The sequence below is a fragment of the Gracilinanus agilis genome, chromosome 4 (assembly GCF_016433145.1).
Source record: "Gracilinanus agilis isolate LMUSP501 chromosome 4, AgileGrace, whole genome shotgun sequence".
NCBI classification, from domain to species: Eukaryota; Metazoa; Chordata; class Mammalia; order Didelphimorphia; family Didelphidae; genus Gracilinanus; species Gracilinanus agilis.
The window spans coordinates 90,814,316-90,839,385 of record NC_058133.1 but is presented as its reverse complement, the minus strand read 5'-3'; the positions used below and the strand labels follow the sequence as shown (position 1 = coordinate 90,839,385).

Here is a 25,070-nt window from a genome sequence, read left to right as displayed (position 1 = left end):
TATGGTATTCTTCATGTTGTAGAAGCATTTAACAAATAGTTATTATGTTGAATCAAGAAGGATGTTACCATATTAAAAAGGAAAAGGATTATGTTATTTTTACCTCAACTATTCATTAAAATTCTGGCTACCTAGGTAGAAAATGGAAGAACTAGAAATGAAATAGAAACTATCTGACCCCAAGTTGTTACCAAGATTGGCATTCAAGGTTTATCATCCATAATTTAGCTCCAAACAACCTCTCCAAATTCATCTCCTACTGGCTCTGAACAAGGGTTCTCAAATCCATCAAGTTCTGTCCCTTGATTATCTCCTTTGAACATTTGCTTATAAAAATGAATTATATCAGGTCACTATCCTCCTGATGGTTATAATCTAATAGCATGATCATTCTCTGTTTGCCAGATGGAGCTCCAAATGATGTTTGCTTGTTTCCAAAAATCAAATCAAATTGAAGATAGTTTTAATATAGATTTAGTTCTTAGGACAATTTCAAAAGAGTAAATTTAAAAATGTCCAAGCAATGGCAGCATCAAAATTTGAGAATGTGGGAAGACAACTAGAAAGTAGGTGATCTAGAAAATCATGAAGGAATCAGTTATGAATTCTGATTCCACTTTGCACTTCAGTGACACTGACCTTTTTGTTGTTCTTCCAACAAGATATTACCTCTACCTACTGAGCCTTTTTAATTGGCTGTGCCCTCTTATAGCAGGTTTTTCCTTCTTTATGTCTCCCTCATATTTTCCTTCAAACTTCACCCAAAATTGAGACATTCTGCAAGAATTCATTTCATGTTTCCTTCAAAACTAGTGCTTTGCCTTTTAGGGTACCCCCTATTTAGACTATATGTATTTTGTATGTATTATTTGCATGTTATCTCCCCTAGTAAATTGTGAATTTCTTCAGGGAAAAGACCATTTTTGCATTTATATCCCTAGTTTTTGGCAAAATACCTTACACAAAATAAGCACTTAAAAAACCTATATTGACTTGATTTGACAAGTCTAGTGTAGGAATGTACTTATTATCAGTTCTAAAGATACAAGTATATGTAATTGCTATGATTAAATCTCCCCTTGTTGTTTGTTGATTTGGATGAGAATATGCCTCGCTAAGTATAACCAGATGCAGGGCTCAATTTTAGTTACTGCCTCAGAAAATTTGAGAAGAATCAGATTTCTTTATTCTAGAAGGAGAAATAGCTAAAGGTGAAATCTTGAGAGTACTCTGGCATTTGGGTGGCAGAATTTCCTACCTGCAATCCTGGATGGAAGGAGCAATGCTAGATAGGGTTGTATGAAAAAAAAATCTGGGAAATTAAGTGGTCTGAAGGCACAATATGATTGAACAGTGTTTTGTGTTAGCAAAGGAGCAAATGTCATTTTAGACTGCATTAAGAAAGGCACAACCTTTTCAATTGGTGAAATGAATAAGGAAGTGACAGTGCCATTGAACTCAGCTCAAATGAATCACCTCTGGAGAAATGTGCTTAGTCTGAGGGTCATATTTTAGGGAAAGCTCTTATAAGGTAAAGAATGTCTAGAGGGGAGTAAGCAGAATGGAAAATGGCCTTTGATTAATAGGGATGCTTAGCCTAGAGAAGACTTGGATGGGGATATGATTTACTGTAATAGTTGTCAGAAGCAAGATTTGAACACAGATCCTCTGCCCCCAGAATTAGTACTTTTTTCTACTATGCAATCCAGAAAGACAGTTAAGAGCTAACCACTGCTTCTTTCCTCTAAAAAAGTTTTTAAAATCTTGTCAGGTTCTGAAACAGCATTGTTACAACTTAGTCTGATTAACAAAATGCATTGTATTCAAATATTACTGATTTAAAACATTTTGCGAACTAAAGTCTGTTTATGGCATATGTTCAAAAACAAGCTTAGCTTTGAGCACATAGTCCTTGGTGGTTTATCCTCTTTGGTATCTTCGGAGATGAGTATCCTTTGCAATATTCATCTGCTTCTTTTAGCAGGGAAAATATGCAAACAAAATCCCTCTTCTCTACACCAGCAGTTCTTAATTCATTTTAGCACATTTTTAGTTTTCTTTCTTTTTTTTCCAATTGGGTAGTTATTGTAGTGGTAAGCACTAATTTTCAAGTAAGTCTGTTGACTACCTTTCACCCTAAAGTAGTTCCTTAAATTTTTTGCATAATTTGAATGAAGAGTGGAATAGAGCTCTCAGATTCAAATTAGCCAAGCTGCTCTCATTTAAAAGTTAGCTTGTATCTAAGGAAGGACTTTCCATTATGCAAAGGAGATGTGGGCATGCATATGCAAAAGATATCACCAAAATGAATATGTAGAATCTTCAACTTCATTCACAAGAGTTTTCCCCAAAGTCAATTTAATGAATATTACCTTTAAGTATCCATCTCCCTTTCTCTACGCACACGCACATATACACATGTATATTACATATGTATATGTTACATATGTGTTTATATAATTTTATTTCCCCTGAAAATTTTTATTTAGTGACAACTCCTACTAATAATGACCCCAAGCACACTAAACGGATAGATTCTTATGCTGGAATATTTTCATGAGGGCAGGCATTTGAGTTAGGAACCAGGAAATTGGGAATGCCTTTATAAAAAAATATCCTGAACAAAATATTACTTCTTGTCATCACAAAATTTTGAGATGGAAATAGATGATATCAAGTTATGAACGATTATTAGCATTTTACATTAGAACATAGAAGTAAACTAATTCAAAAACTCGGCAAGATGCGATTGAATAGTGACAGACTACATTCAATCATGTCTTACAGAGAATACATAAAAAGATAAATATATACATATTATGTAGACATATATATCCATCTGTATGTATGCATTATTTGTCTCTCTTCACTCCCTTCCACTCCTCTCTTTCTCTCCTTCCCTCCCTTGAAAAAACTCTCAATTTTTATGAAAGCATTAGTATTCTCACCATCCACAAAATTCATTGAGTATTAGTAAAAAGCTCAAACTAGTTGATTTAAGTAGCTGCTTTTATTTTTTTCTGCCTGTTGTACAGGAATAATATATAGAATGATGTCAGAAAAGCAGGAAGAAGGAATATCCTAGAAAACTCCCAAGCTGTTTATTTGACAAATTACTTTCAGTAATTTTCAAAAAAGCTTAAAAGGTATTTCACTGTCCCCTAGAAGGGACATTAGAGGCCATCTAGCTCAACCCCCGGATTTTACAACTGAGAGAACTTGGTTTTAATAAATTGACCAAAACAGATAGAAAGCAGTGAAGTGATTTGAATTGAGACTGAGACTCCCAACTCAGGACTCTTTCCATTGTAGCATTCTTTTAGCATAGTAATAGGAGTTTTCAACATCAGAAAAATTGACACAATTTGCAATAAGCCCTTCTAGTTTCCTCACTTAAGGAGGATGTAGTGAAATTGAAAAGATTCTTAGAAATACAGTGAAGCAATGAGTTGGCATAATCTTGTAAGGATACTATGATAGAGCTCAGCATGAATCCAGGATGGTAAGAAGAACTAAGGAAAACAAACCAAAAAAAAGATTAAAAAAAAAAGCTATATTGGGGGAAAAGCAATGGATAACTGCTAACTTGATGTGAATGAGATGATATGAATGATGGAGAAAAGGTAGAACTACCTAACTTTTATCTTACTTCCATTTTCTCTGCCAAGAATAATAATTTTGGATTGCAAAGGACAGAACAAAAAAAATGGTTGATAGACAATTAAGGAGAAGATGAGAGCTGATGGCCCTTGATGTAGGTACAGATGAATTATGTCTCAGGCTAAAGAAATAAAAGACTTAATTGTTGAACCTTTGTCAGTGATATTTGAAAAATTATGGAGATTAAAGAAATCACCAAAGTACTAGAGAAGGAAATATGTCAGTAATCGTTTAAAAAAAAGCATTAAATGGTGACTGTAAACTATATGCCAATGAACTTGAAATCAATTCTCTTCAAAATTCTACAGAGTTTAAAGATTTAAATATAGAAAAGGAAGCAGTGGTCATTAAGAGTCATACCTTCACAAAGAATACACTATTTCAGACTTACTTTACTCCCTTTTTATATGTGTTATTTAAGGTTTTTAAAAGTTTTGTTAATATATTTTCTTTTTACATTTTAAATTTTCCAGATTATCCCTACCTGGGAGAGCTCTCTTGAAATAAAACAATTTAGAAAATTAAAAATAGTCACCATGCTTGAAATTACATATAATAAGCCATATTTGTAGCCCCTCAAACTCTTTATACTTAAAAATATTTCATTTTTTAGCTGAAAAAATCTGCTTTCTATTTCCCTTATCCCCTACTCCATTGAGGAAAAAAATCTTTTAAAAAATGCATTGTCAAGCAAAATACATCCTCTAATCTACCTACAACCTAGAAAAATGTTTATTAAAATAGGCAATACTCTCTATGTAGAAAACTTGGAAAGATGTGAGCTCCGGACAGATTCAAACAATGTTGGCTTGGAATGAGGTCTCTAATAGAGGGCTACTAGTATCCTTGCTTGGTCATATACTATTTAACATTTTTACCAGTGATTCATGTAAAGATATAGATTTTAGTTTGACAAATTTTCAGCTGTCAAAAGCTGAGAAGAGTAGCAAACACTGGTATGACAGAATAAGAAACTTAAAAGTTCTCAGTTAAGTTAGATTGTTGAGCTAAAACTAGTAGATGAAATTTAATAGAATTGAATGTTAAATGTAACACTTAGACCCAAGAAAATCAGATTACAATTGTAAGATGAAGGAAGAATTCCAAACATCAGTTTTCTCAGAGAAAAAAAAAACAACCTGAATATTTTAATGTATTAAAAACTCAGTATGAGTCAAGTGTGATATAGTAATTAAGAAAGTTAATAGGATCTCAGGCTGCATTAAGAGGGAATAGTTTTCAGAAAAGAGGGCAATGGAATATTTGTTCAGTTCAGAGATTCATAATTTAAAGAGAACACCAATAAATTGGAAGGCCCCAAGAGAAGACAATAAGTATGGCAAAGATCATTCTAAACAAGAATTTGCTGAAAATACTTGGATATTTAACTTAAAGAAGACTTAGGAGGGATAGAATCATTCTTTAAAAAAAATTAACTAAACTTTAAACACCTTGTGTGATAAGCCTTCCTTGACTGCTCTACTCTGATAAATTCTTCATACCTCTTGAAGAATTATATAAAGAGTTTATTTCAGTTTTTTGCACTTATTCATGCATTGTTTTTGTCTTATAAATTTTTCCTTCATTCATCTCTATGCAGATGACTCATATGCACATACATACAAACATATTCATTCATGTAGACATCAAGAAATGCATATAAACATAACACAGAAGCATGCATGCATATATGTATCCTTACACATTTTTATATATGAGTATGTGTATATATTTATTCCTACATGGCTGAAAAATAGACTGTGTTTATCTGCTACTACCACATTCTCTCTCTCCTTTCTCTCTCTTTCTCTTTTGTTTCTCTCTTGTTTCTCTCTCTCTCTCAACAGATCCTATCGAACATTTTAAAATGTATATCTTAGATGCATCCCACTGGACATATCCAAAACTGGCATCATCTCCTTCTTCCAAATCTCCCTCCTTTCAGTCTCTCAGATTCATGATCTTGGAATTATTGTTGACTCTTATCTGTGATCACACCTACCCAATTAGTTGGCAAATCTTGCCATTTTCCCCTTCATGATATTTTTGATTCCACTCATACCCCTACCATTTTACTTCATGCATTTATCACCTCTTTCCTAGAATATTGAAATAGCCTCCTAATTCCTCCTCCCTACAAACTGCTGCCAAAATAATTTTTCTTAAGCATTCATCTGACCGTGTGAATTTCCCAACATGTGAACTCAATCAAGTCCAATAGCTTTCTATTGCCTTGAGGATGAAATAAAAATACTTTATGTTTCATTTTTAAAGCCCAACGTCATCTAGTCCAGGCCTTTCAAACCAATATTATTAAACATTAAGTCTCAATCCATATTCTCTAATCTATCTCATTCTGCAATTTAGAAAAAAAAAAAAGCTAGCCTTTACTCTATTCCATATATGTATCTAGAATGGGATCTCGTCTTACTTTGTCTCAACGATTTTCACCTCTTCCTTTAACATGCAACTAGAGCATCATCTTCTATATTTGGTCTTTTCAGATCTTCCTGACTGCTTGTGATCTTACTGTGAAGGTACCTTCTATTTAGCTTTTTGCTTACTTGTTCAATTGTATCTAACTCTTTGTAACCCCCATGGACCATATCACAGCAGGCCTTATATCCTCCACTATCTCCTGTCCAAGCTCAGGTTTGTTCTTTCCATGATCCTATCAATGTCTCCTTTTGCCATCCCCTTCTCCTTTTGTCTTCAATCTTTCCCTACTTTGGGGTCTTTTCCCCCAATTCCCCCAATGAATTCTGTCTTCTCATTATGTGGCAAAAGTATTTAAGCTCCATCTTTAGTATTTGACCTTCCAAGGAATAATTTAAATTAATTTTAAAGTATTGACTAATTTGATTTGATTATCCAAGGAACTCTCAAAAGTTTTCTATTGGACCACAATTCAAGTGTTGATTCTGTTGCTCTCAACTTTCCTCATTGTCCAGCAATCAGAACCATACTTTTCTATTAGAGCAAAACAAACACATAAATAACTTTGACTATATGGACCTTCGTTAGCAAGGTGGTATCTTTACTTTTGAATATGCTGTCCAGAATTGCTGTAGCTTTCTTTCCAAAGAGTAGGCATCTTTTAATTTTATGAATGAAATCTGACACTGCTTTCATTTCTTCTTCATCTATTTGCCAAGAAGTGATGGAACCAGTTGCCATGATCTTATTTTGTTTTGTTTTAATGTTAAAGTTCGAGCCAGCTTTTACAATTTCCTCTTTCACTCTTATCAAGAGGCTTCTTAATACTTCCCTTTCTGCCATTAAAATGGTACCAGCTGCATATCTGGGTTTGTTGATATTTCTCCCAGAAACCTTAAATCTGGCTTTGAATTCATCAGGTATGGCATATCACCTGATATATTCTACATGCAAATACTTAACAGTATTACAGCCTTTTTGTACTCCTTTCCTAATCTTAAGCCAATCAATTGTTCCATGTTTGGTTCTAACTATTGCATCTTGACCAACATTTAAGTTTCTCAGGAGACAAGTAAGATGCTTTGCTACTCTCATCTCTTTGAGGACTTAACACATTTTGTTGTGATCCATTCATTCAATCTTTTTAGTGTATTCAATGAAACAGAAGTGATGTTTCTTATGCAATTCTCTTGCTTTCTCCAAATTATTCTTTATTTCCCACTCTTCAAAAACCAGTCTGCATAAACTCTTGCTTACAGAATATTAAGCATAACCTTACTTGAATGACATGAGTACAATTGTTTGGTAATTTGAACAATATTTGGTATTGTCCTTCTTTGGGATTGGGACATAACACTGATATTTTATAATCCAATAGCTACTGTTTTCTTTTAAAATTTGCTGGCATTTTGAGTGCAACACTTTAACAGCATCACTTTTTAGGATTTTAAAGTGCTTAGCTGCAACATTCATCACCTTCACTAGCCCTTATTGTTAGCAAAGCTTCCTAAGGCTCACTTGACTTCATTCTCTTGGATGTCTGGCTTTAGATTAGTTGCTAAATCATCAGAGTTATAGGTGATGTTAAGGCCTTTCTTGTATAGTTCTTCTGAATGTTAATGCCATCTCTTCTTTATCTCTTCTACTTCCTTAAAATCCCTATAACTTTTGCCTTTTATCTTCCACATTTTTGGACAGAATGTCCCATTTATATCATTAATTTTCTTAGATTTTTAGTCTTTCCCATTCTTTGCATTTCTTCCATTTCTTTGCATTATTCATTTAAGAAAATCTTATCTCTACTTGCTATTCTTTGGAATTTTCCATTCAGTTGAGTATATGTTTTCCCTTTCTTCTTTTATTTTCACTTTCCTTTTTTCTTCAGCCATTTCTAAAGCCTCATCAGACTGCCATTTTATTTTGTTGTTTTTCTTTTTCTTTGTAATGTTTTTTGTTGATGCCTCTTCTATAATATTACCAACCTCTATCATTGTTCTTTAGCTACTCTATCTATAAGACCTAATTCCTTAAATCTATTCATCACTTCCACTTTATATTCATAAGTGATGCTACTTAGGCAATTCTTATGTGGTCTAATGGCTTTCCCAAGTTTCTTCAATTTAAATGTGAATTTTACAATAAGAAGCTCATGATCTGAGCTATAGTCAATTCCAGATCTTGTTTTACATGACTATATAGATCTTCTCCAAAGTATATAATCTATGCAGTTTCAATACTGAGCATCTAATGACGCTCATTTGTAGGGTCACCTTTTGGGTATTTGAAAATGAATGTTTGCTATAACCAATGAGTTATCTTGACACTCTAAATTATTCACTGCTCCAACCTAGTTATATCTCTGTTTGAAGTGAATCCATACTAAGTAGACCTGAAAATGTTTGCTAAATTAATGATTGAATAAGAGAACACTGTTTGAAAAAAATGATACAAGGGGACAGCTAAGTAGTTTAGTGGCTAGATAGTCAGACTCAGAGATGGGAGGTTCTGTGTTCAAATTTGATATCAGACACTTCCTATTTGTGTGGCGTTGGGCAAGTCACTTAACTCCCATTGCCTAGCCCTTACTGCTCTTCTGTCTTAGAACCAATACATAATATTAATTCTAAATAGAAGGTCAAAGTTAAAAGAAAAGAAAAAAGATACAAGATTAGGAGATTATTTCAGTAGTAGTTTGTTACTAGTAGTCAAAACTGATCTCTTGTCATGCCTTTTGCTTTCTAATTCTGTAGATTCCACTTTACTATATGAATTTTATTTCCTCATTTAAAAGCTAGGTTACTTTGCACTAACTGTCTATGAGTTACTGGTATTTTTATGTAACTGCCAACTTGTCTATTCCTCCACTGACAATCATTTATATTTGGGTTCATGTGGGGTTTGATAATTTCTACTGTGGTATGACAGCTATTCTTTTGGCATTTGTGGCAATTGATTACATTTTTCTTCACCATGTTGTTTGTCACATTTCTTTTTGGACTGCAGGAGTAATGGTTTAAAATAATTTTCACTATATCAATCAATGCTTTTTCCCCATCAAATGTGAATAAATGATCATAAAAGTTATTCAGAAGCTTCCCAAAAGTCTAAAAGGTTTTGCTTTCCCTGAAGATTTAAAAAATCAAATGAAACAGTTAAAGTGAAAAACACTTTCAGTTATGCTATTCACATTTTATAGGTTGCCAAACTATTCTAATTTTGAAATGTGATCATTGCATCTTTTTCTTTATCCCAATAGACACAAATCTCATCATAATCCATAATCTAGCTGCTAGTGTTTAAGAGGAACAGTAATGATATGGTAGTTTCAAAGGGACTACACAAAAATTAAGGAGAATAAGGAAAGGTTTTTTGCAGATGGTGCCATGAAAGTGTCTGTTTAATAAAATTCCATTTCCTAAATGTGAGCTTTAACATCATCTCTCTTTGCCAACTTATTTAATTTCTTCAAAATTTTTAGCAAACACAAAACAGTTTCTTTTTTTGACTGAACTCTATTTACATTTTTCTAATCATGAATTGTTCTTCCTTCTTGGAATGACTTCTCCATTTTCTTTCTGTTGTCTTTTAAAAATTGATTACAGATTTATTCCTTCTTCATTTATCTACCCCAAATTCCCTTTGTTCTCTTTTTAATTGCTCTCCACTATTTTTAGAATGTTAAGAATCATATGTGGCTAGGTAAAATATGATTATAAAACAATGAGACCTTAAAAACAACTTGCCATGAAATTACCTTTACTTTTTGAAGTGTTCTTGGTGGACTCTTCAGTTTTTCCAACATTTCTGACTTTATAATCTAACTCATTTTTAAAATTCAATTTTGAGCATTGCTTTTGAAATCAGCTCACAAATTACACATGCATGAATTCTTATTTTCATTACTTTATAATCAGATTTCATTTTGGAACCAAATATCATTCATTATGTAGCATGGCCCTTCATCTACTTCACCAGACTAGGTACTAAATCACTTTTGTCTGTTTTCACAAATCAAATCCCCTCTCAGAAGGCCAAGGATTTGCCACCTTTGAGAATATTCAGAAGAATGTGATAAAGATTCTGAATGTAATTCCCAAAAAGCAATCCCAAGTGCTTTGAAATATGACAACATCATATGAAGTGGATACACTCTAAAAGTAACTACTTTGAAGAAGTTGGCTCCCATTTGAATATCTAGATTCTGGTGTATCTGTTTAGTAGGTTACTGTACTGTTACTCCTATTCGTTAAAGTTTAATTTTTTACGAAAAGGAAAATAAAAGATGCTATCAGTGGCCTTATGATTATTTAAAATGTTTTTTAAAAGACTTGATAGATGAAAAATGGATAATGGAAGAACTTTACAATTTATAGAACACCTTTGTATTCCCTCATACATTGTCATTTTCACACTCATATTATTCCTTTTGTTCTCATTGCCAAAATGATTGCTGATTTAGGGATTCAAGTTCACGGTACTTGTTAAAATTAAAGTTAGATGATTTGGTTTCAGGAATTTGCAACTTCCAACCTTTTAAAGTTGAGTAAATCATTTTCTACTGGACTTTGGTTTTTTGTTTTTCCTTCTGTAATAACAATTGCTATTGTTCATTCTTCAGTTTTTAAGAGGATCAATGACATTATGGGTTGTTTTTGACTTGGGAGTGAATTGGATTTAAATGAGCCAGAGTAACACATAATTGACAGCTTCAGTCTTCCAGAGTCATCTAAGTCCAGTGGCTAGATAAAAATCAGAATGACCAGGGATGGCCTGGAATGCAGTGGATGACCTCAGTGTCTTCATTGTTTAACTAAACTCTAAGTGTCCAATAGCACCTACTTTAGTCACCTTCATGGCTATTGGGATAAATTATTCTTAGCCATCCATTCTTCCAGGGAATGTCTACATATACTGGGGCGGGGGGTGGGTGGGAATTAGATATCCCCTAACTCAGGTATATTCCCTATCAGTTACTCTTAACTTGGCTAAAGCTTTTCCTGGACAGTTTTATGGGGTATGGCCACTCCTAGCTCCTTATAGAGCTCTGTATAGCCATCAGTGAGAATTGGGTGACAGGTAGACACCGAAGGTGGATGAGCAGCTCTGAAAAGGGCTCAGGAAATCCTGCCACCAGAGGTGCTAGTCCTCTCTGACCATGGAAACCCTCTGAAACACAAGAATAACAACAAACTAACTTTTAGATAACACTATGTGCCAGGTACTCTGCTAAGCACTTTACAATTATTATCTCATTTGATTTTCATGACAACCCTGGCAGATAGATACTATATTATCCTAATTTTATAGATGAATAAATGACTTGCCTTGGGTCACATATTTAGGAAGTATCTGAGGTCAGCTTTGAACTTAAATCTTTTTGACCGTAGGCTTAGCACTCTCTATTGTTCTATTTAGCTATAAAATGTTGGTGTTGGACTAGTCAAATTATGAAATTCCTTCTAACATGAGATCTATATATAATCTTATGATATTCAACCAGAATGCTCAATTTTGAGAGGATTTTGAAACATGGCAACATGAGTATGATAAGAATTATTGTAAATTGCCATTTTAATGGTCTGTTAGTCAATTTGCATGACAAAGTCCTTGTTTATTTATTAAAATCATTAAATTAAGAGATGCATTTTGAGAAGATGGCAGAGTGGAATGTGATGTTTCTTTACTCTCCTAGTATCCTCATCTACCAACTGATGATAGTTCTACAGCATGAATGCTAAATGAAGAAACAACAGACAGGAGTTGGAAGTGAAGCTGCATAGCCAGGGACAGCCAGGGAGGAAGGTTTTTGAGTTGCTAGACCTCAGTTCCTTTGCCATAAGCCCTGGAAGCAGGAACAGAGCAAACAGTAGAATTAACAAGGGAGCCACTGGGAGGAAGAACAGAACAAACAGAGTGGAATTGACAAGGCAGGCTACCCTATCTTGTTTGCTGAGTGCTGAAGCTTACTTCTGGGATGATACTACTTTGTAGTTAGAGAGCAGGAATATAAGTCTCAGTGGTAACAAATGAAGGGACACAGACTATATATCTGCTTTATTCTGGGCTGCAGTAGGAGAGGAAGAATGAAGTAAGAGTTCACACTGATGAATGTGGCTGCTGAGGGTTTGGGGACCCATCAGATGTGTCCCAAGAGAGTGGAGTCCCTGGTTGCTTCCACATGAGGAAGTAGGTTGTCTGCTTGCAGTTTCACTGGCAGAACTCTTTGCCAACTCTTGTTGAAACAATTGGATACCATCATAGACTGGGACTTGAACAGGGGAAACTGGGGGTACATCAGACTCTGGGCTACAAAAAAATGAAATAACTAAATAGGACTCAAAAAACAAACACAAGAAATCCTGAAACTGGTGGTAACATATCACAAATTGTATAGGAATATTGGGTCTTCAGCAAAACAAAAACAAAAATATTAGGTAAGTCCATTGTCCTGATTACTAAAATTAAAAAAAAAACAACAAAGGAGAAAAACCCAATTATTAATAGCTTTTATGGGGACAGGGAAGACCTTGCCTCAAACTCAGAAGACTGAAATAAAAACACCTACTTCAGAAACAGAAAAGAAATACAATTATTGGCCACAAGCTCAATAAACAAGAGCTAGAAAAAAGACCTCAAAAACAAAATGAAAGAGGTTGAGGAAAAATTTGAAAAAAATAAGAACAATGCAAGAGAACCAGGAAAATGATGAAAGAAAGATCACCCAAAGGAAAAAGAGATCTAGATACTTATGGAAGAAAATAATTTATTAATTGCAAGAATTGAGCAACAGGAAGCTAACAATTTCCTAAGAAAACAAGAAATTAGAATTTGAAAGATCTTATCATAAAAATAACAGACATGGAAAATAAATGAAGGAGAGATACTATAAGGATGTTGGACTTCCAGAAAGTTATGAATATAAAAAAAGAGTTTAGGTACCATACTCTAAGAAATCATCAAGGAAAACTGCCCAGAAATTCTAGAATCAGAGGGTAAAATAGAAATGGAAAGAATCTACTGATAACCACCTTAAAAAGACCAAAAGATGAAAATGCATGCTCCTGAACAGGTTGCTTCAGATACTTATATATTTAATGTAATATCAAAATTATATAACATTTTATATGATACATATGGGGCAGCTAGGTGGCATAGTGGAAAGAGCTCTAGACCTAGAATCAGGAAGTCTCAAGTTCAAATTTGGCCTTAATTTACTAGCTCTGTGACCCTGGGCAAATCAATTAACTTGTTTGCCTCAGTTTTTTCATCTGTAAAATGACAATAATAGTTCCTACCTAGAACATAGTAAACTCTATATACACATACCCATGCATACTTACACATATATATGATATTATTTCCTCCTCTTTTCCCCAAATAGTAATTATCATAACTCCTCTAGTTATCGAACTACATTATTGTAAGGAACTTTTTTTTGGTAAAACTTAATGTTCTTTTTGTGGGAGCTATTAATTTTTCTGTTGATACTATTATTATTATAATTATTAACCCAGAAATATTTCCTTTATGTATTTACTTGTCTAAATGAATATTGAATTTTTCTCAATATAATTTAAGTTTCTTGAGAGTAGGAACTGTTCTATTTTTGCCATGATGTTGCCAATGTCTATCTTAATGTCTTACACAGAGTAATTGCCTGATTTATGTTTCTAGAAATGAATTGAAAGACAAGGCAATTAAGAACTCTAATATGCCTAGAAGGAATATCAGAGATTCTTGATCATAATGGAAATTCTTTTACAAATCTGCATTAAATTATAATATTTTTTCATCCTATATTTAAATAAAATTAAGGATGTGAGAGCTAATCATGTGTGTGTATATGTGTGGTATGTTTTGCCAATCAGATCAGAGCACTATTACAGAAAATGATAATTTATAAATAGTGATATTTTAGTAATTTAATCCTTTTGTGTGCCAGACATACATCAGTAAACAAAGCATGACATGCTATTGATTTTGCAGATGAGGGAAATGAGGCACAAAACCTTATAAAACTCTGGAACAGGGTGCACAGAATGTTACCATACCTTAAAATGGCTCAGGATAATTTGACCATTTCTATCACTTATTATCATAGAACTGCCTTCTCTCATGGTCTACTGCAAATTCTGATTAAAAGTAGTTCTTGAAACAAATTTTTAAAACTGGCTGGTTGAAGTCCCTTGATCAATAGGAGCTTAGTTGCCTAACTGTAATTGAACATTAAAAAAAATCATAGTCTCATCTCAGTTTTGAGTTGTATGCTTTTCTCTATATATAAGCTTTTAATAAACACCAGAGAGTTGTTGTTGGAGAGAACTGCCAGCTTAGTTTATGTTTGGGGGGAAATATCTGATAGACTACAAAGACAGAAGGCAGATAAATACATATTAAAATCCACAAATTCCCATGAAATATTACATATACATGTTATCTAGTGATTCAACTTAGAAAAATCCATAACAACTCAATAAGAATGAAAGTATAATTGTTTCAAATACAGATAGTTCTTTGGTTTTGTTTGAATTTGGCACATCCCAAGAAATACAATTTTTATTTTTGAAAACATTCCAAAGAGACATTATAATCAATTATCTTGGACTCAAGTCATAAAACAAATTATAACTGAGGAACAACAATAAGAGTCTGTCTGTATTTTTTCCAAGCTGCTGAGCTTTACCTCCTACCTTGGGCCCTATACTTTGGCCCCAGCTTTTGGGCCCTAGTTGCTGTTTGTCGGGATCACTATATCCAAGTACCACAGAACCACCACAATTCAGTTTACCCATATTCTTGCCATCCTATATAAAGTATGTACCTTACTCCCTGAATCCCCTGCCTTTTTTTTAACTTTTTCTCTTGGAATAGTAATTAAGTAGACTCTAACATTCTTAGAAGGGTGTCATTTCTTTGCCTTAAGACTCTACTTACCACATTTATTATTTCCCAGACCAAAACACCTCCCTAGGCACAATTCCTCTATATATGTTGTCTAACACTATTAGAATGCATTGTGCTCCTCAGGGGCTAGGATAATCTCATTTTTGTATTTGTATCCTCAGTAGGTAGCATGGTATCTGGAATTGAATAAGTGCTTAAACAAATGGTTTTTCAAGCAGCCATTTGATTAAGTTGACAAACTGTAAAAAGATGCATATGTTTTATTTTCTGAGAAATACTCAAGCATTTAGGGAAAAATATTGTAATATTTATAGATCTTGGTTTTAGAATAAAATGAACTTATTTTGGCAGGCATCTAACTCATTGTTAGATGGCACTATTTTGACCTCTAATAGAATTAAAAACATCATTTACCCTTTTGAAAAGAAGTGTTTTTTCATGCTAATGGGTTTTTATACATTCTATTTAACATTTTAGAAATTAAATTCAGCTAACTAGAAATGACTTTATAAGGAATAAAAAAGTTTGTTCTGAAGCCATATCATAAGTAGGATATCTATAGAATTGATTTCAAAGCTTTTTGGTGAGCAATATATAAATTAATTTTAAAAAATCTTTGTTAACTCTATCTTTAATTTCCCAGACATTCATTGATTCTTAGATAGTGACTGAAAAAATGGGTTTTGAAATGCAAGATTAGTTTTTTTTCTTCCTTGTTTGCCTTTTTACCACTCTTGCCACAGCCATGTTACATGTAGGTGGAACTAAGATTGTTCACTACACTTTATTTTACCTCTTTGGGGGCATCAGCTTGGATGAATTCAGAATAAATCATCCTGGCTTTAGAAGCAATTTTTTCTGCAGATTCAGTTTTCTTGTAATCTTCACAGGCCAGCCAGAACTCAACATTCTCCTCACTAAATTCTGACTTCAGAAATGTTCTAAAAGCATCTAGACCAGCTGTGAAATAAATATAAAATAAGAAAAAAGTATAATCGCTATAAAATAATATTATATAACAAATATTTATCTTTTTCTCTAAATTTTAAGCATTTAAAACTTTCCCATTCCTTTCCCTAGGAAATCTCATTTAAATATTAGAATGATTACTTAACTCTCATATGAGGACATCATTACATAATAGATAAAAGAGTTGGTTTTAGAATGAGGATGGCTCAAATTCAAGTCCTACCTCTGACAAAAAAGCTGGCTGCACATGACCAAATCCCTTATCTAAAGGTGTACACAGGTAAGTCATTGAGACTGAATTGCAGATGAGTTTCTGATTTACATTGGCTGAGGGAGTTACTTCGGGGTAATTCTTTACACCAGTGAAATCTTTGGCCCAGACCAAACCAAACCAAACCAAAGTTTCTTTCATTAGTACATGCTTCAAAGATCTTGATTGTTTTATATTCTGCTGATTTGAAAATATTATCTCATGCTGGCTGAATGTTATAAGTGTGACTGTGATAGTACATATCTTTTCCAAGTAATTTTCCTGAGAAAGGGAGGAAATGCATAACATGATGGATTGAAGGGGAGATGGAGCAAAGATTTATTTTGGTTAGGGAAATTGAGTAGTTGAGATTCTTTATTGAATCTGGTCCCAAATTGAAGTCTATTGCCCTTCTTAGGAGTAGAAGAATGGAAATAGGCAATTAACATCTTAAGTGATTGTGAAAAATAAAATACTAATCCTAGTATGGAATAGGAGATATCCACCTATCTTTATCACATCTTGAGAATATATGTGTCTTGTGACTTGAATCTTCTTATATAACTAAATTATTTAGGGCTAAATATTATTATTAATTATTATTATATTTTATTTAAATATAATATATTCTCTATATAATTAAGTATATATAATTTATAATATAATAAATATAATTAAATATTATATTAATTAATGGATAATGATGATAATCCAGCAGATAGAGCATAGGAAATCTTAGGTATAGAGCTATGGAAGACCTCATATCCAATCTAGTTCAACTCCTTCATTTTACAATTGAAATCTTGGGTATTGAGTGACTTACTTAGGTGATTCCAAAGGATTATGAGAGCAAGATACAGATATCTTGGTGGTTTCTCTCTGTGTCACCAGATGAAGTCAAATACCATAATGCTACCTTATTATATTTAACAAATTATATTTCTTTCCAGAGGTATCCTATATTGTATATACAAGACAATAGATCTAACTGTGAACTAAGTACCTCTATCAGAAAGTATTTCTCCAAACTTACCCAGTTAGTATATACATAAACAAACTATCAGCATTTTTAGAGTTGAATTTTAACTTTCAGAAGAGATTAGAAATAAAATTTGGCAGTCAGAGGAAAGAAGAAGAAACTAGTGGGGAAGATAAAATAATAATTAATAAAGGAATAAAAGTTATAGGGAAACTGTCATTGAATGTTAAGATGAAGGCTACAAGACAGAGAATATGGGCATGATAGGCAAAGGGGCAAAAAGATTGTGATAGGAAAGAGAGCATAAAATGTGAAACAAGAATATAACAAGGGCTTGAAATTGTATAATGTTTTAAGTTTTATAGAGCACTTTATATATATTATTTAATTTGATCCTCAAAACAGCCCTGATGTATTATCAATCAAGTGTTTCTTAAATGTCTACTCTGTGCCAGGGACTAGGGTGGGCACTGAGCATACAAGCAACCTACTTGCATGGAGTTTTCACAAGGTGATCCAATGGATTGAACACTGTATTTGAAGACTAAGTTCAAGTCTAGCCTTAGATACTTATTAGCTGGGTCATGCCGGATATATCAATTGCCTCTGTTTCCTTCATATGTAAATTAAAATAACAGTAGCATCTACCTCCAAGGTTTTTGTGACATTAAAATGAGAAAATATTTATGAAGTGCTTTGTAAATCTTAAAGTGTTATATAAATGCTATTATTTTTATTACATAAACAAAAATATAAATATAAAAATATATAAATATAACGAGGGGTATAACATATTGGATTGAAGGGGAGCTGGGGTCAAGTAAAGATTTATTTTGGTTAGGGAGATTTGAGTATATTTGGAGATAGTAGGGAAAGACGCAGTTGATAGGAATATTTGAGAGAGAGGATGATTGATAACACAATATAATGGAAAAGGAAGGAAGAAATGGAATCAGGTGTTCTTGGAGAGGAATAAGTCTCAACAAGAAGAAAAGCAAGTTTATTGTCAGAGACTGGGGAAAATAGGAAAGAGTTGGAAATGATATTAAAAGGTTTTTATTTTGAAGAGAACAGGAGAAGGAGTTCATGTCTAATGGCATCAATTTTCTCAGTAAAGTAAAAAGTAAGATTTTCACACAAGAGAGAGAAGAAAAGGTATCGAAGGTTCAAGGAGGGAAGAGAGGTGTAGAATAAGATATTAAATCAAAGACTGCTTTGTCTTATTGTATGACTAGTAAATAGTAGAGCTGAAATTTAAACCCATGTCTTCTGACTCTAAGTCCAGTATATATGTGTATATATAATAGAATATATATACACAACACATAAATAGATACAACAAAAACATTATGCATATATGTATATACCCATATCCTATACAATATTTATGTCCTATAGTATACAAAATAGTTTTACTACATTTTTCACTTTCAAACCAATTGTTTTCATGTAATAACAGATTTAAGTTTTTACCTTTTTTCTAAAGTAATAGTATCGAAGTGAGAGTTAAGTTGTCCTTTTGTGTCAGTAGACTCAAGGAACCTGGAAAATACTATACTACTGGTTTGGAACTGTTTCCATTTTTATTAACATTTAAATTTTCCACTGCTAATTTGTTTCAGGCTTTGCTTCTATGCAAATACATATATATGGATATTTCCATACATATGTGCACAATATTGGTGAGTTGAATACTTGACTTCACCTGTCCTTATTCTGTCATTCAGATGCCTTTTAAAATATTTTGATAGTCATACTTCAATGTAATTCGCTTCCTCTTTAAATTTTATTTCTCTTATTTTTATGCATTAAAACAACTTTATTCTGAGAAAGGAAGCAAAAATTTCATTAAACTGTCAAAGAGGTCTGTGAGATAAAAAGGTGGAAGACCCTATAGTATGCCTAAGAGAGATGTATTTTAATGGAGTGCTAGAGTTAGCAAAGACCTAGGTTCAAATCTTGCATTTTAACAATTATTAGGTGCATGACCCTGGACACATGAGGTCCTTTGTGATTTCAGACAACTTCCTAGGTCTAATCTACTAAATCATAGACAGTTTCGATTTGCTTTGGTTGAAGAATGCAACTGGGAATGGGATCTGCTTTGCTGATGGGAATTTCCACATGAAGAGTTAACCATGCTGAGCAGCCCTTGTGTTTATATTCAAATCTATATTTGGATAAAACTGTGCATCAACATTATGGTCTTACCTTTGTTGGCTAGCAAGGTATCCATGGACTCACACCAGGCCATTGTATTTGTGGGTGTTGACCTGTGAAAACAACATCTACCCTTGAAAATAGCATTGTGATCTTTTGCCTTTACAAACTATAGTCATTTTGATGCTCTCTCTCTATACTTCTTCACAAACAACTTTAATGAGCTGTTGATTAATAACTTTAAGCATTGTAATATGAATCCAATACCAAAAGGTCAATAAAATTATATGACTCTTTTCCAGTGTGAAGCTAACCGCAGAGTCCCTCAAAGTATAATGTAATTTGGCATTGGCAGATTTTTTATTAATCTAGCAGACAGTAATAATGTTTGCAATTGGTCCAACTATAACAGAGGCACAAGAGAGATATTACTCATTGTTCTGTAGGGGAGTACTGAATTACTTCTTAACTTGAATGGATTAACCATTAATTTATATGACACTATTCTACTCTATCCCAGAAAAATATCCAACGGCTTTTCATGATAGCCATAGTGATGAATGGACTATTTTCCAATATTTTTGAGTATAAAAATTGACTCAGTTCACAATTCTTCTTCTCAATGAGGTTTTGATTAAGAGTTTCAAGGAAGTAATAGTTTTGAAAAAGCTTGTCTGTTTCCCAGTATCTTAAAAGTCTCTGCCTACTCTTCTTCCAGGACCTCAACTTTAAGACAAGAGTAGTGTATAATAAGTTAGTATGCTTCAAATTATGGGCTAATTTATCAGTTATCTAATAGTCTGTCATAACAGAGAGTGAATTTATCCAAACTAATACATTTTATTTTTTTGGCCTCTGCCTTTTGAAGGAGTATTCTTTTGGGGGGCTTGATGTAAAAATAATCAATCAGTTTTGTGATCAAGAAATTTTGAGAGATGGACTTTTTATGCATTTCTTCCTTTAAAAAAATCCCAGTCTTCCTTACCAGAAAGCATATGCCTCAAGGAAGAAATGCAGTTCTTTTTTGGGAGGGGAGGTAGGATAACTTTGTTTTGAAAAGCAGTGATATTATTTACAATTCAAGCTTTTCAAAATAAGAACCTAACAATTTGGAAAATGTTTATAAAAATGAGAATAAATCAAATTTCTTTTAATAGCATTCACATTTAAATAATCTTAAATTATTTCTGAGGACTTGCTATGTGATTCCAATTCTATTTGTCTTCTTATTTGATAATATCTGTAAGGTAGTAAATTAGTTCTTCCCTGGCCACAACATGAATGATGCTTCCATATCTCATAGCTGATTTAGAAGGGGAGCATTTCTCATGCTCTAGCTAGCTGGATACAAACTTCTCTTTCTGCCTTCCACTTTCTTATTCTGCAGTTTCAATAGTTTAATGTTTCAGAGATCCTGAATTTCTTTGAAGTGGATACTACTTCTACTAATGTAAAAAGGTTTACCTTTTTGGTCCCTTTCTTGATATTTTTATAGTTGAAAATAGCATGTACGGATTATTTTTTGACCATAGACTTCCATTAATATCATTCAAATTATGCTCAGATGGTGAACAGACAACTTGTCATCTATTTTGTCTTCTTTCGATAACCCTGGTTCTTAGCAAAAGGATCTGGCACATCATCCCTAAAAATTCTTGCTTACTGTGGCATAGTTAAGCTTTTCCACTTTCCCTTCTCGTATGGCAATCCTATGGATGTCTTATAGACTTTCTAAGACTCTTGTCTTAGAGTTGGGTTCTGAAAGAAGACTAGGAAGAGATTTCCAGGATATTGGGAAATAGATAAACATTTTAAAGATTATTATTTATTAATTATCTGAAATATTATTTATCACTTACTTGGAACTTTTAATCAAAACCACATTGAGAAAAAGAATTGTAAATTGAATTCATTTTCATACTGAAAAATATTGGGAAATAGTCCACTCATGACTATTCCTATCATGAAAATCCTTTGGATATTTTTTGGGACATAGTAGAATGGTGTCATACAAGTTAATTGTTAATTATGTGCTTTTAGACTGTGAAATTTCATTTCTATGGAATTTTCCAATGATTTGGTGGTTCTTCTATCCATGTCCTTCAAAGCCTACATATAAATAAGATGACAAACAGAATTCCTATATTAAGCTGGTAGGTAAAAGACCTTATAATACTGAAATGCCCACTGTCCAATAATAATTATATACTCAAATAACACTCAAATGTAAGGAGTTCGGGAGTGGTGTCAGATGACCAGTTCTGTAATGACAGCATGCTTATTTTCAAGTGAATCTACCTTTTTCCACTATACCTTTGTAATGCATACTTGATCTAATATATTAAACTTTCATAGAGGCAATCTGATGCTTCAGATAAAGTGCTGGGTTTCATATATAGGAAGACAATTGGGTTAAATACTATCTCTGACATCTATTAGTTGTGTGACCCTGGGAAACTTTATGTGCTTTAAGCAATTTCCTAGGATTATCTACTCAATCATAGACTGGTTGTATTCTCTGTTGGCAGAAGAATTTCCCATAGCAGTAATTCCTTATTTCTTGGCTATCTGGGTATAGCATGTTTGTCACAAAAAGGTTTTTAATATATTCAGTACAATATGGTACTTATTAACACAGAGAAAATCAGTGAGTCCCCCAATAGTTTGCCAAACTGGATATCTATTCTGTACCTCATTGCTCTAAAATATAGGACATTAAAAGCTATTTATAGAATTACCTAAAACGAGTGCTGATAAAATAATATTAACATTTAGTCCAAATGAGCAATTGGGTCAGTGAACTGTTCTGATTGGTCAAATAGTAAGATTTGTCTTTATAGCTCACAGAAGATGAACTCCTTCCAGAGAAAACTAATTATAATTTAACAGATTTTAAGTAAGAGTGGAAGCAAGTAACTATAAATGAACAAGAAGAAATGGTGGGCAATCTTGGTCTAGAAAAATGATAGCAAAATATACTTTCTTCCTTTCTATAGACTCAGTGATGTGACATATGCTATTTTATATTGTTTGTTAGTTTGCTTAAAAATGAGTTTCTCTTCTACAAGGGAGAATTTACTGGGGTGTTGGTCATTAAAGGGAAATTAGGGGTGTTAAACATTGTTCAGACCTGCCATTTTATTGGAGTGTGGTAGAATGTGGGACCACTTTTCTCTTAGAAATGGGAGTCCAAATGGCAGATCAGCAACCATTCTGCAGGTCTTAGAAAGTTGTCTTAGTCAATGAGAAGAAAACAAGTATTTGACAGATGCACTATATTTCAAAGATTAGATTTTTATATGAGTATATCAATTGAATTGCCTTGAGTATTCTCAGAGGAAGATGAAAATTTGGTAAAAAGTAAGTGCATGTAGTGTTGACTGCCATTTTTGTATTTTTTCTTTGCTTTGGAAATTCCTTACCAAGTAGTTATTCTATTTTTTTTTATTTAGATGTGCTAACCTTCAGACAGCAGACTTAGGCTATCTTTATAGTCAGTCTAATATGATGCAATCTACCAGAAATTAGGCTCTGCTACTATAGCCATGAGAATGTTGGGTCACCTCCAAGTCCTGATAATCAGAATAGTATGTTCAGTATGTTTCTATTTATTTCCTAGACTTGAAGATATTTTAAATGATGGTATTTCTATTTCTGAGAAAATACTTTTGAGAATTAAAATTAGGATAAAATACAAAATGCCTAATTATTTTCAAATTATTAATTTCAGTAGGATTTCTAACTATATCAGTATACCTTCTACTAATAGAGTTCAAAATTCCTATAATGTAGCTATATAACTAGAGATAAAATAAATTTTACTTAATACCATTTCTTAAATTCTGGGTAATTCTTGATTTCTAATTTTGGCCTTGGTGTTTTTTTCTCAACCTTTTGTTAAACAGTCATTTAAAATAAATCAATTTACACATGAGTAAAAATAGGTTAATAAATCCCTCATTTCAAATAGAATAAATATACACCATAAAGTATGGGGTGTAGAAAGTGGTAGCTATGGGATCAGAGGAATTGTTTTCGAAACTTAGCTCTCTCACTTCCCTTATAACAAATATATTTACAAAATGTGCATATATCTGCATTTGGAAAAGTAGACTGTGACTGATTTTCAAAGAACTCTGAATTTTAAAGTCTCTGTGGGTGACTGGCATATATACCTGTTTCCCAGTCAATTGCTACCTTTTCCTTTATATTCTTCCAAATTTATCTAAAATCGAGAGATTTTTAGTATATTCTCTTATTTCTTGTCAAGTGAAGTATGCAAGTAAAATATCTAATTTTTACCCTTTGATCAGGTATTTCAGGTATTTGTCTGGAGTCAACTCTTTAGCAGAAATAGATCATGTGTATTTGATTAATTTCCTTTCCATTTTCTTCATTTAAAATAATCTAATAAAGAACATCAATACTTCCATTTTTGCATCTAAAAGAATTCTACCTGATGCAAATCAGGAAAACCTGTTTTCACATTCCATCTATGTCTTTATATAGCTGTGTGACCAAGCATGTTGTTTAATTGCTGTAACTCAGTTTCCTCATCTATAAAATGAGAATCATACTAGTATTTATTTATTGGTTTGATGTGAGGAGCAAAGTATTTAATGCACTCTAAATATTTTGACTATGATTATAATTAATCCTCTCATCTTTTTAATAGAGTTTCAGCAGAAATGCTATTGTCAAAGATCCCTATTCTGCTATTCACTTTTGTATTTAAACTAAATTGATTTCCAAATATGTTTATCATTTAAAGTATGTATGCCAAAATGCTACATATTAATTAGTACTATATCTTTATTTTCCTAACCATGGAAGCTAGGTTTGCTGCCATGTGTTAAAATGTGATATCTAAGAACTCTGTATACTGGAGAATGAAAAGTCCAAGCCAGATTTTTTTCAGGAGATCGCTTGTGTTTAAGGAGGATACCATTCCTTCTTTCTTGAAGAGGTAATGCTTCTTTTAAAATCCCCAAATAAAAAACACATTCCACAATACAGACATTGTGTTCCTTTCATAAGTAATTAATGTATATAATGTGATGTATAATTTTTGTTAATCAAAAATAGATGAAAAAGAAATATGACTGAAATGATAAACTTAAATATCTGGTTTTTAATTTGTTCTTCTTAATGAATCTGAGAGCAAGATCAAGATTGGTGACATATTTTAGGAAAGAGGAAGAAAGTGGGGGAGGAAAACAGGGAAAAACAAATCAGAGGAAATGGCAATAATTAGCATATTTGGTCTGAAAAAGAAAAAAACTGTCCATTCAGACTCATCAAAAACACAAGTGCTTCATTCTGTACATCATGTAAGATAAAAATAGATCCAAACAACTCACTTCACTGGCATTTTTCGTTCCACTGTCTGACTGTCACAGATGATGCTGAATGTTTCTTTTTGACTGATCTTCAGGCTGAAGGTAACGTGACAGCAGGAACATGACAATTAGTATGCAAATACCTGGTCATTGGGTTATAAATTAACATTGTTTAAATCATACTTTCCCATTCTGTTTTAGTTGTAGTTTCAAAAGGTTCAACAGGCTATTATTTTCATTGGTCAACATATTTAAGCTTCCTGAGTAATAGAATAACAATGCAAAGAAACAGCAGTTCTGTGAGTTCTAGGACATAATTTAAATGTTTGTATAATGGAGTTTATATTGAATACACTATTTCATGTAAAGTCAA

General features: G+C 32.8%; 1 protein-coding gene across 1 annotated transcript in view; it reads right to left on the bottom strand.

Annotated features, from left to right (window-relative positions):
* Nucleotides 1-24,729, bottom strand: part of RGS21 (regulator of G protein signaling 21) — a 32,076-nt gene extending 7,347 nt beyond the window's left edge. The window contains exons 1-3 of the mRNA XM_044676064.1: nucleotides 24,719-24,729; nucleotides 19,410-19,486; nucleotides 15,794-15,960 (exon numbers count right to left, since the gene is read on the bottom strand). Of these exons, the coding sequence (XP_044531999.1) occupies nucleotides 15,794-15,960; nucleotides 19,410-19,486; nucleotides 24,719-24,729 (255 nt within the window). The remainder of the gene's footprint in view (nucleotides 1-15,793; nucleotides 15,961-19,409; nucleotides 19,487-24,718) is intronic.
* Between the last annotated feature and the right edge of the window lie 341 nt (nucleotides 24,730-25,070).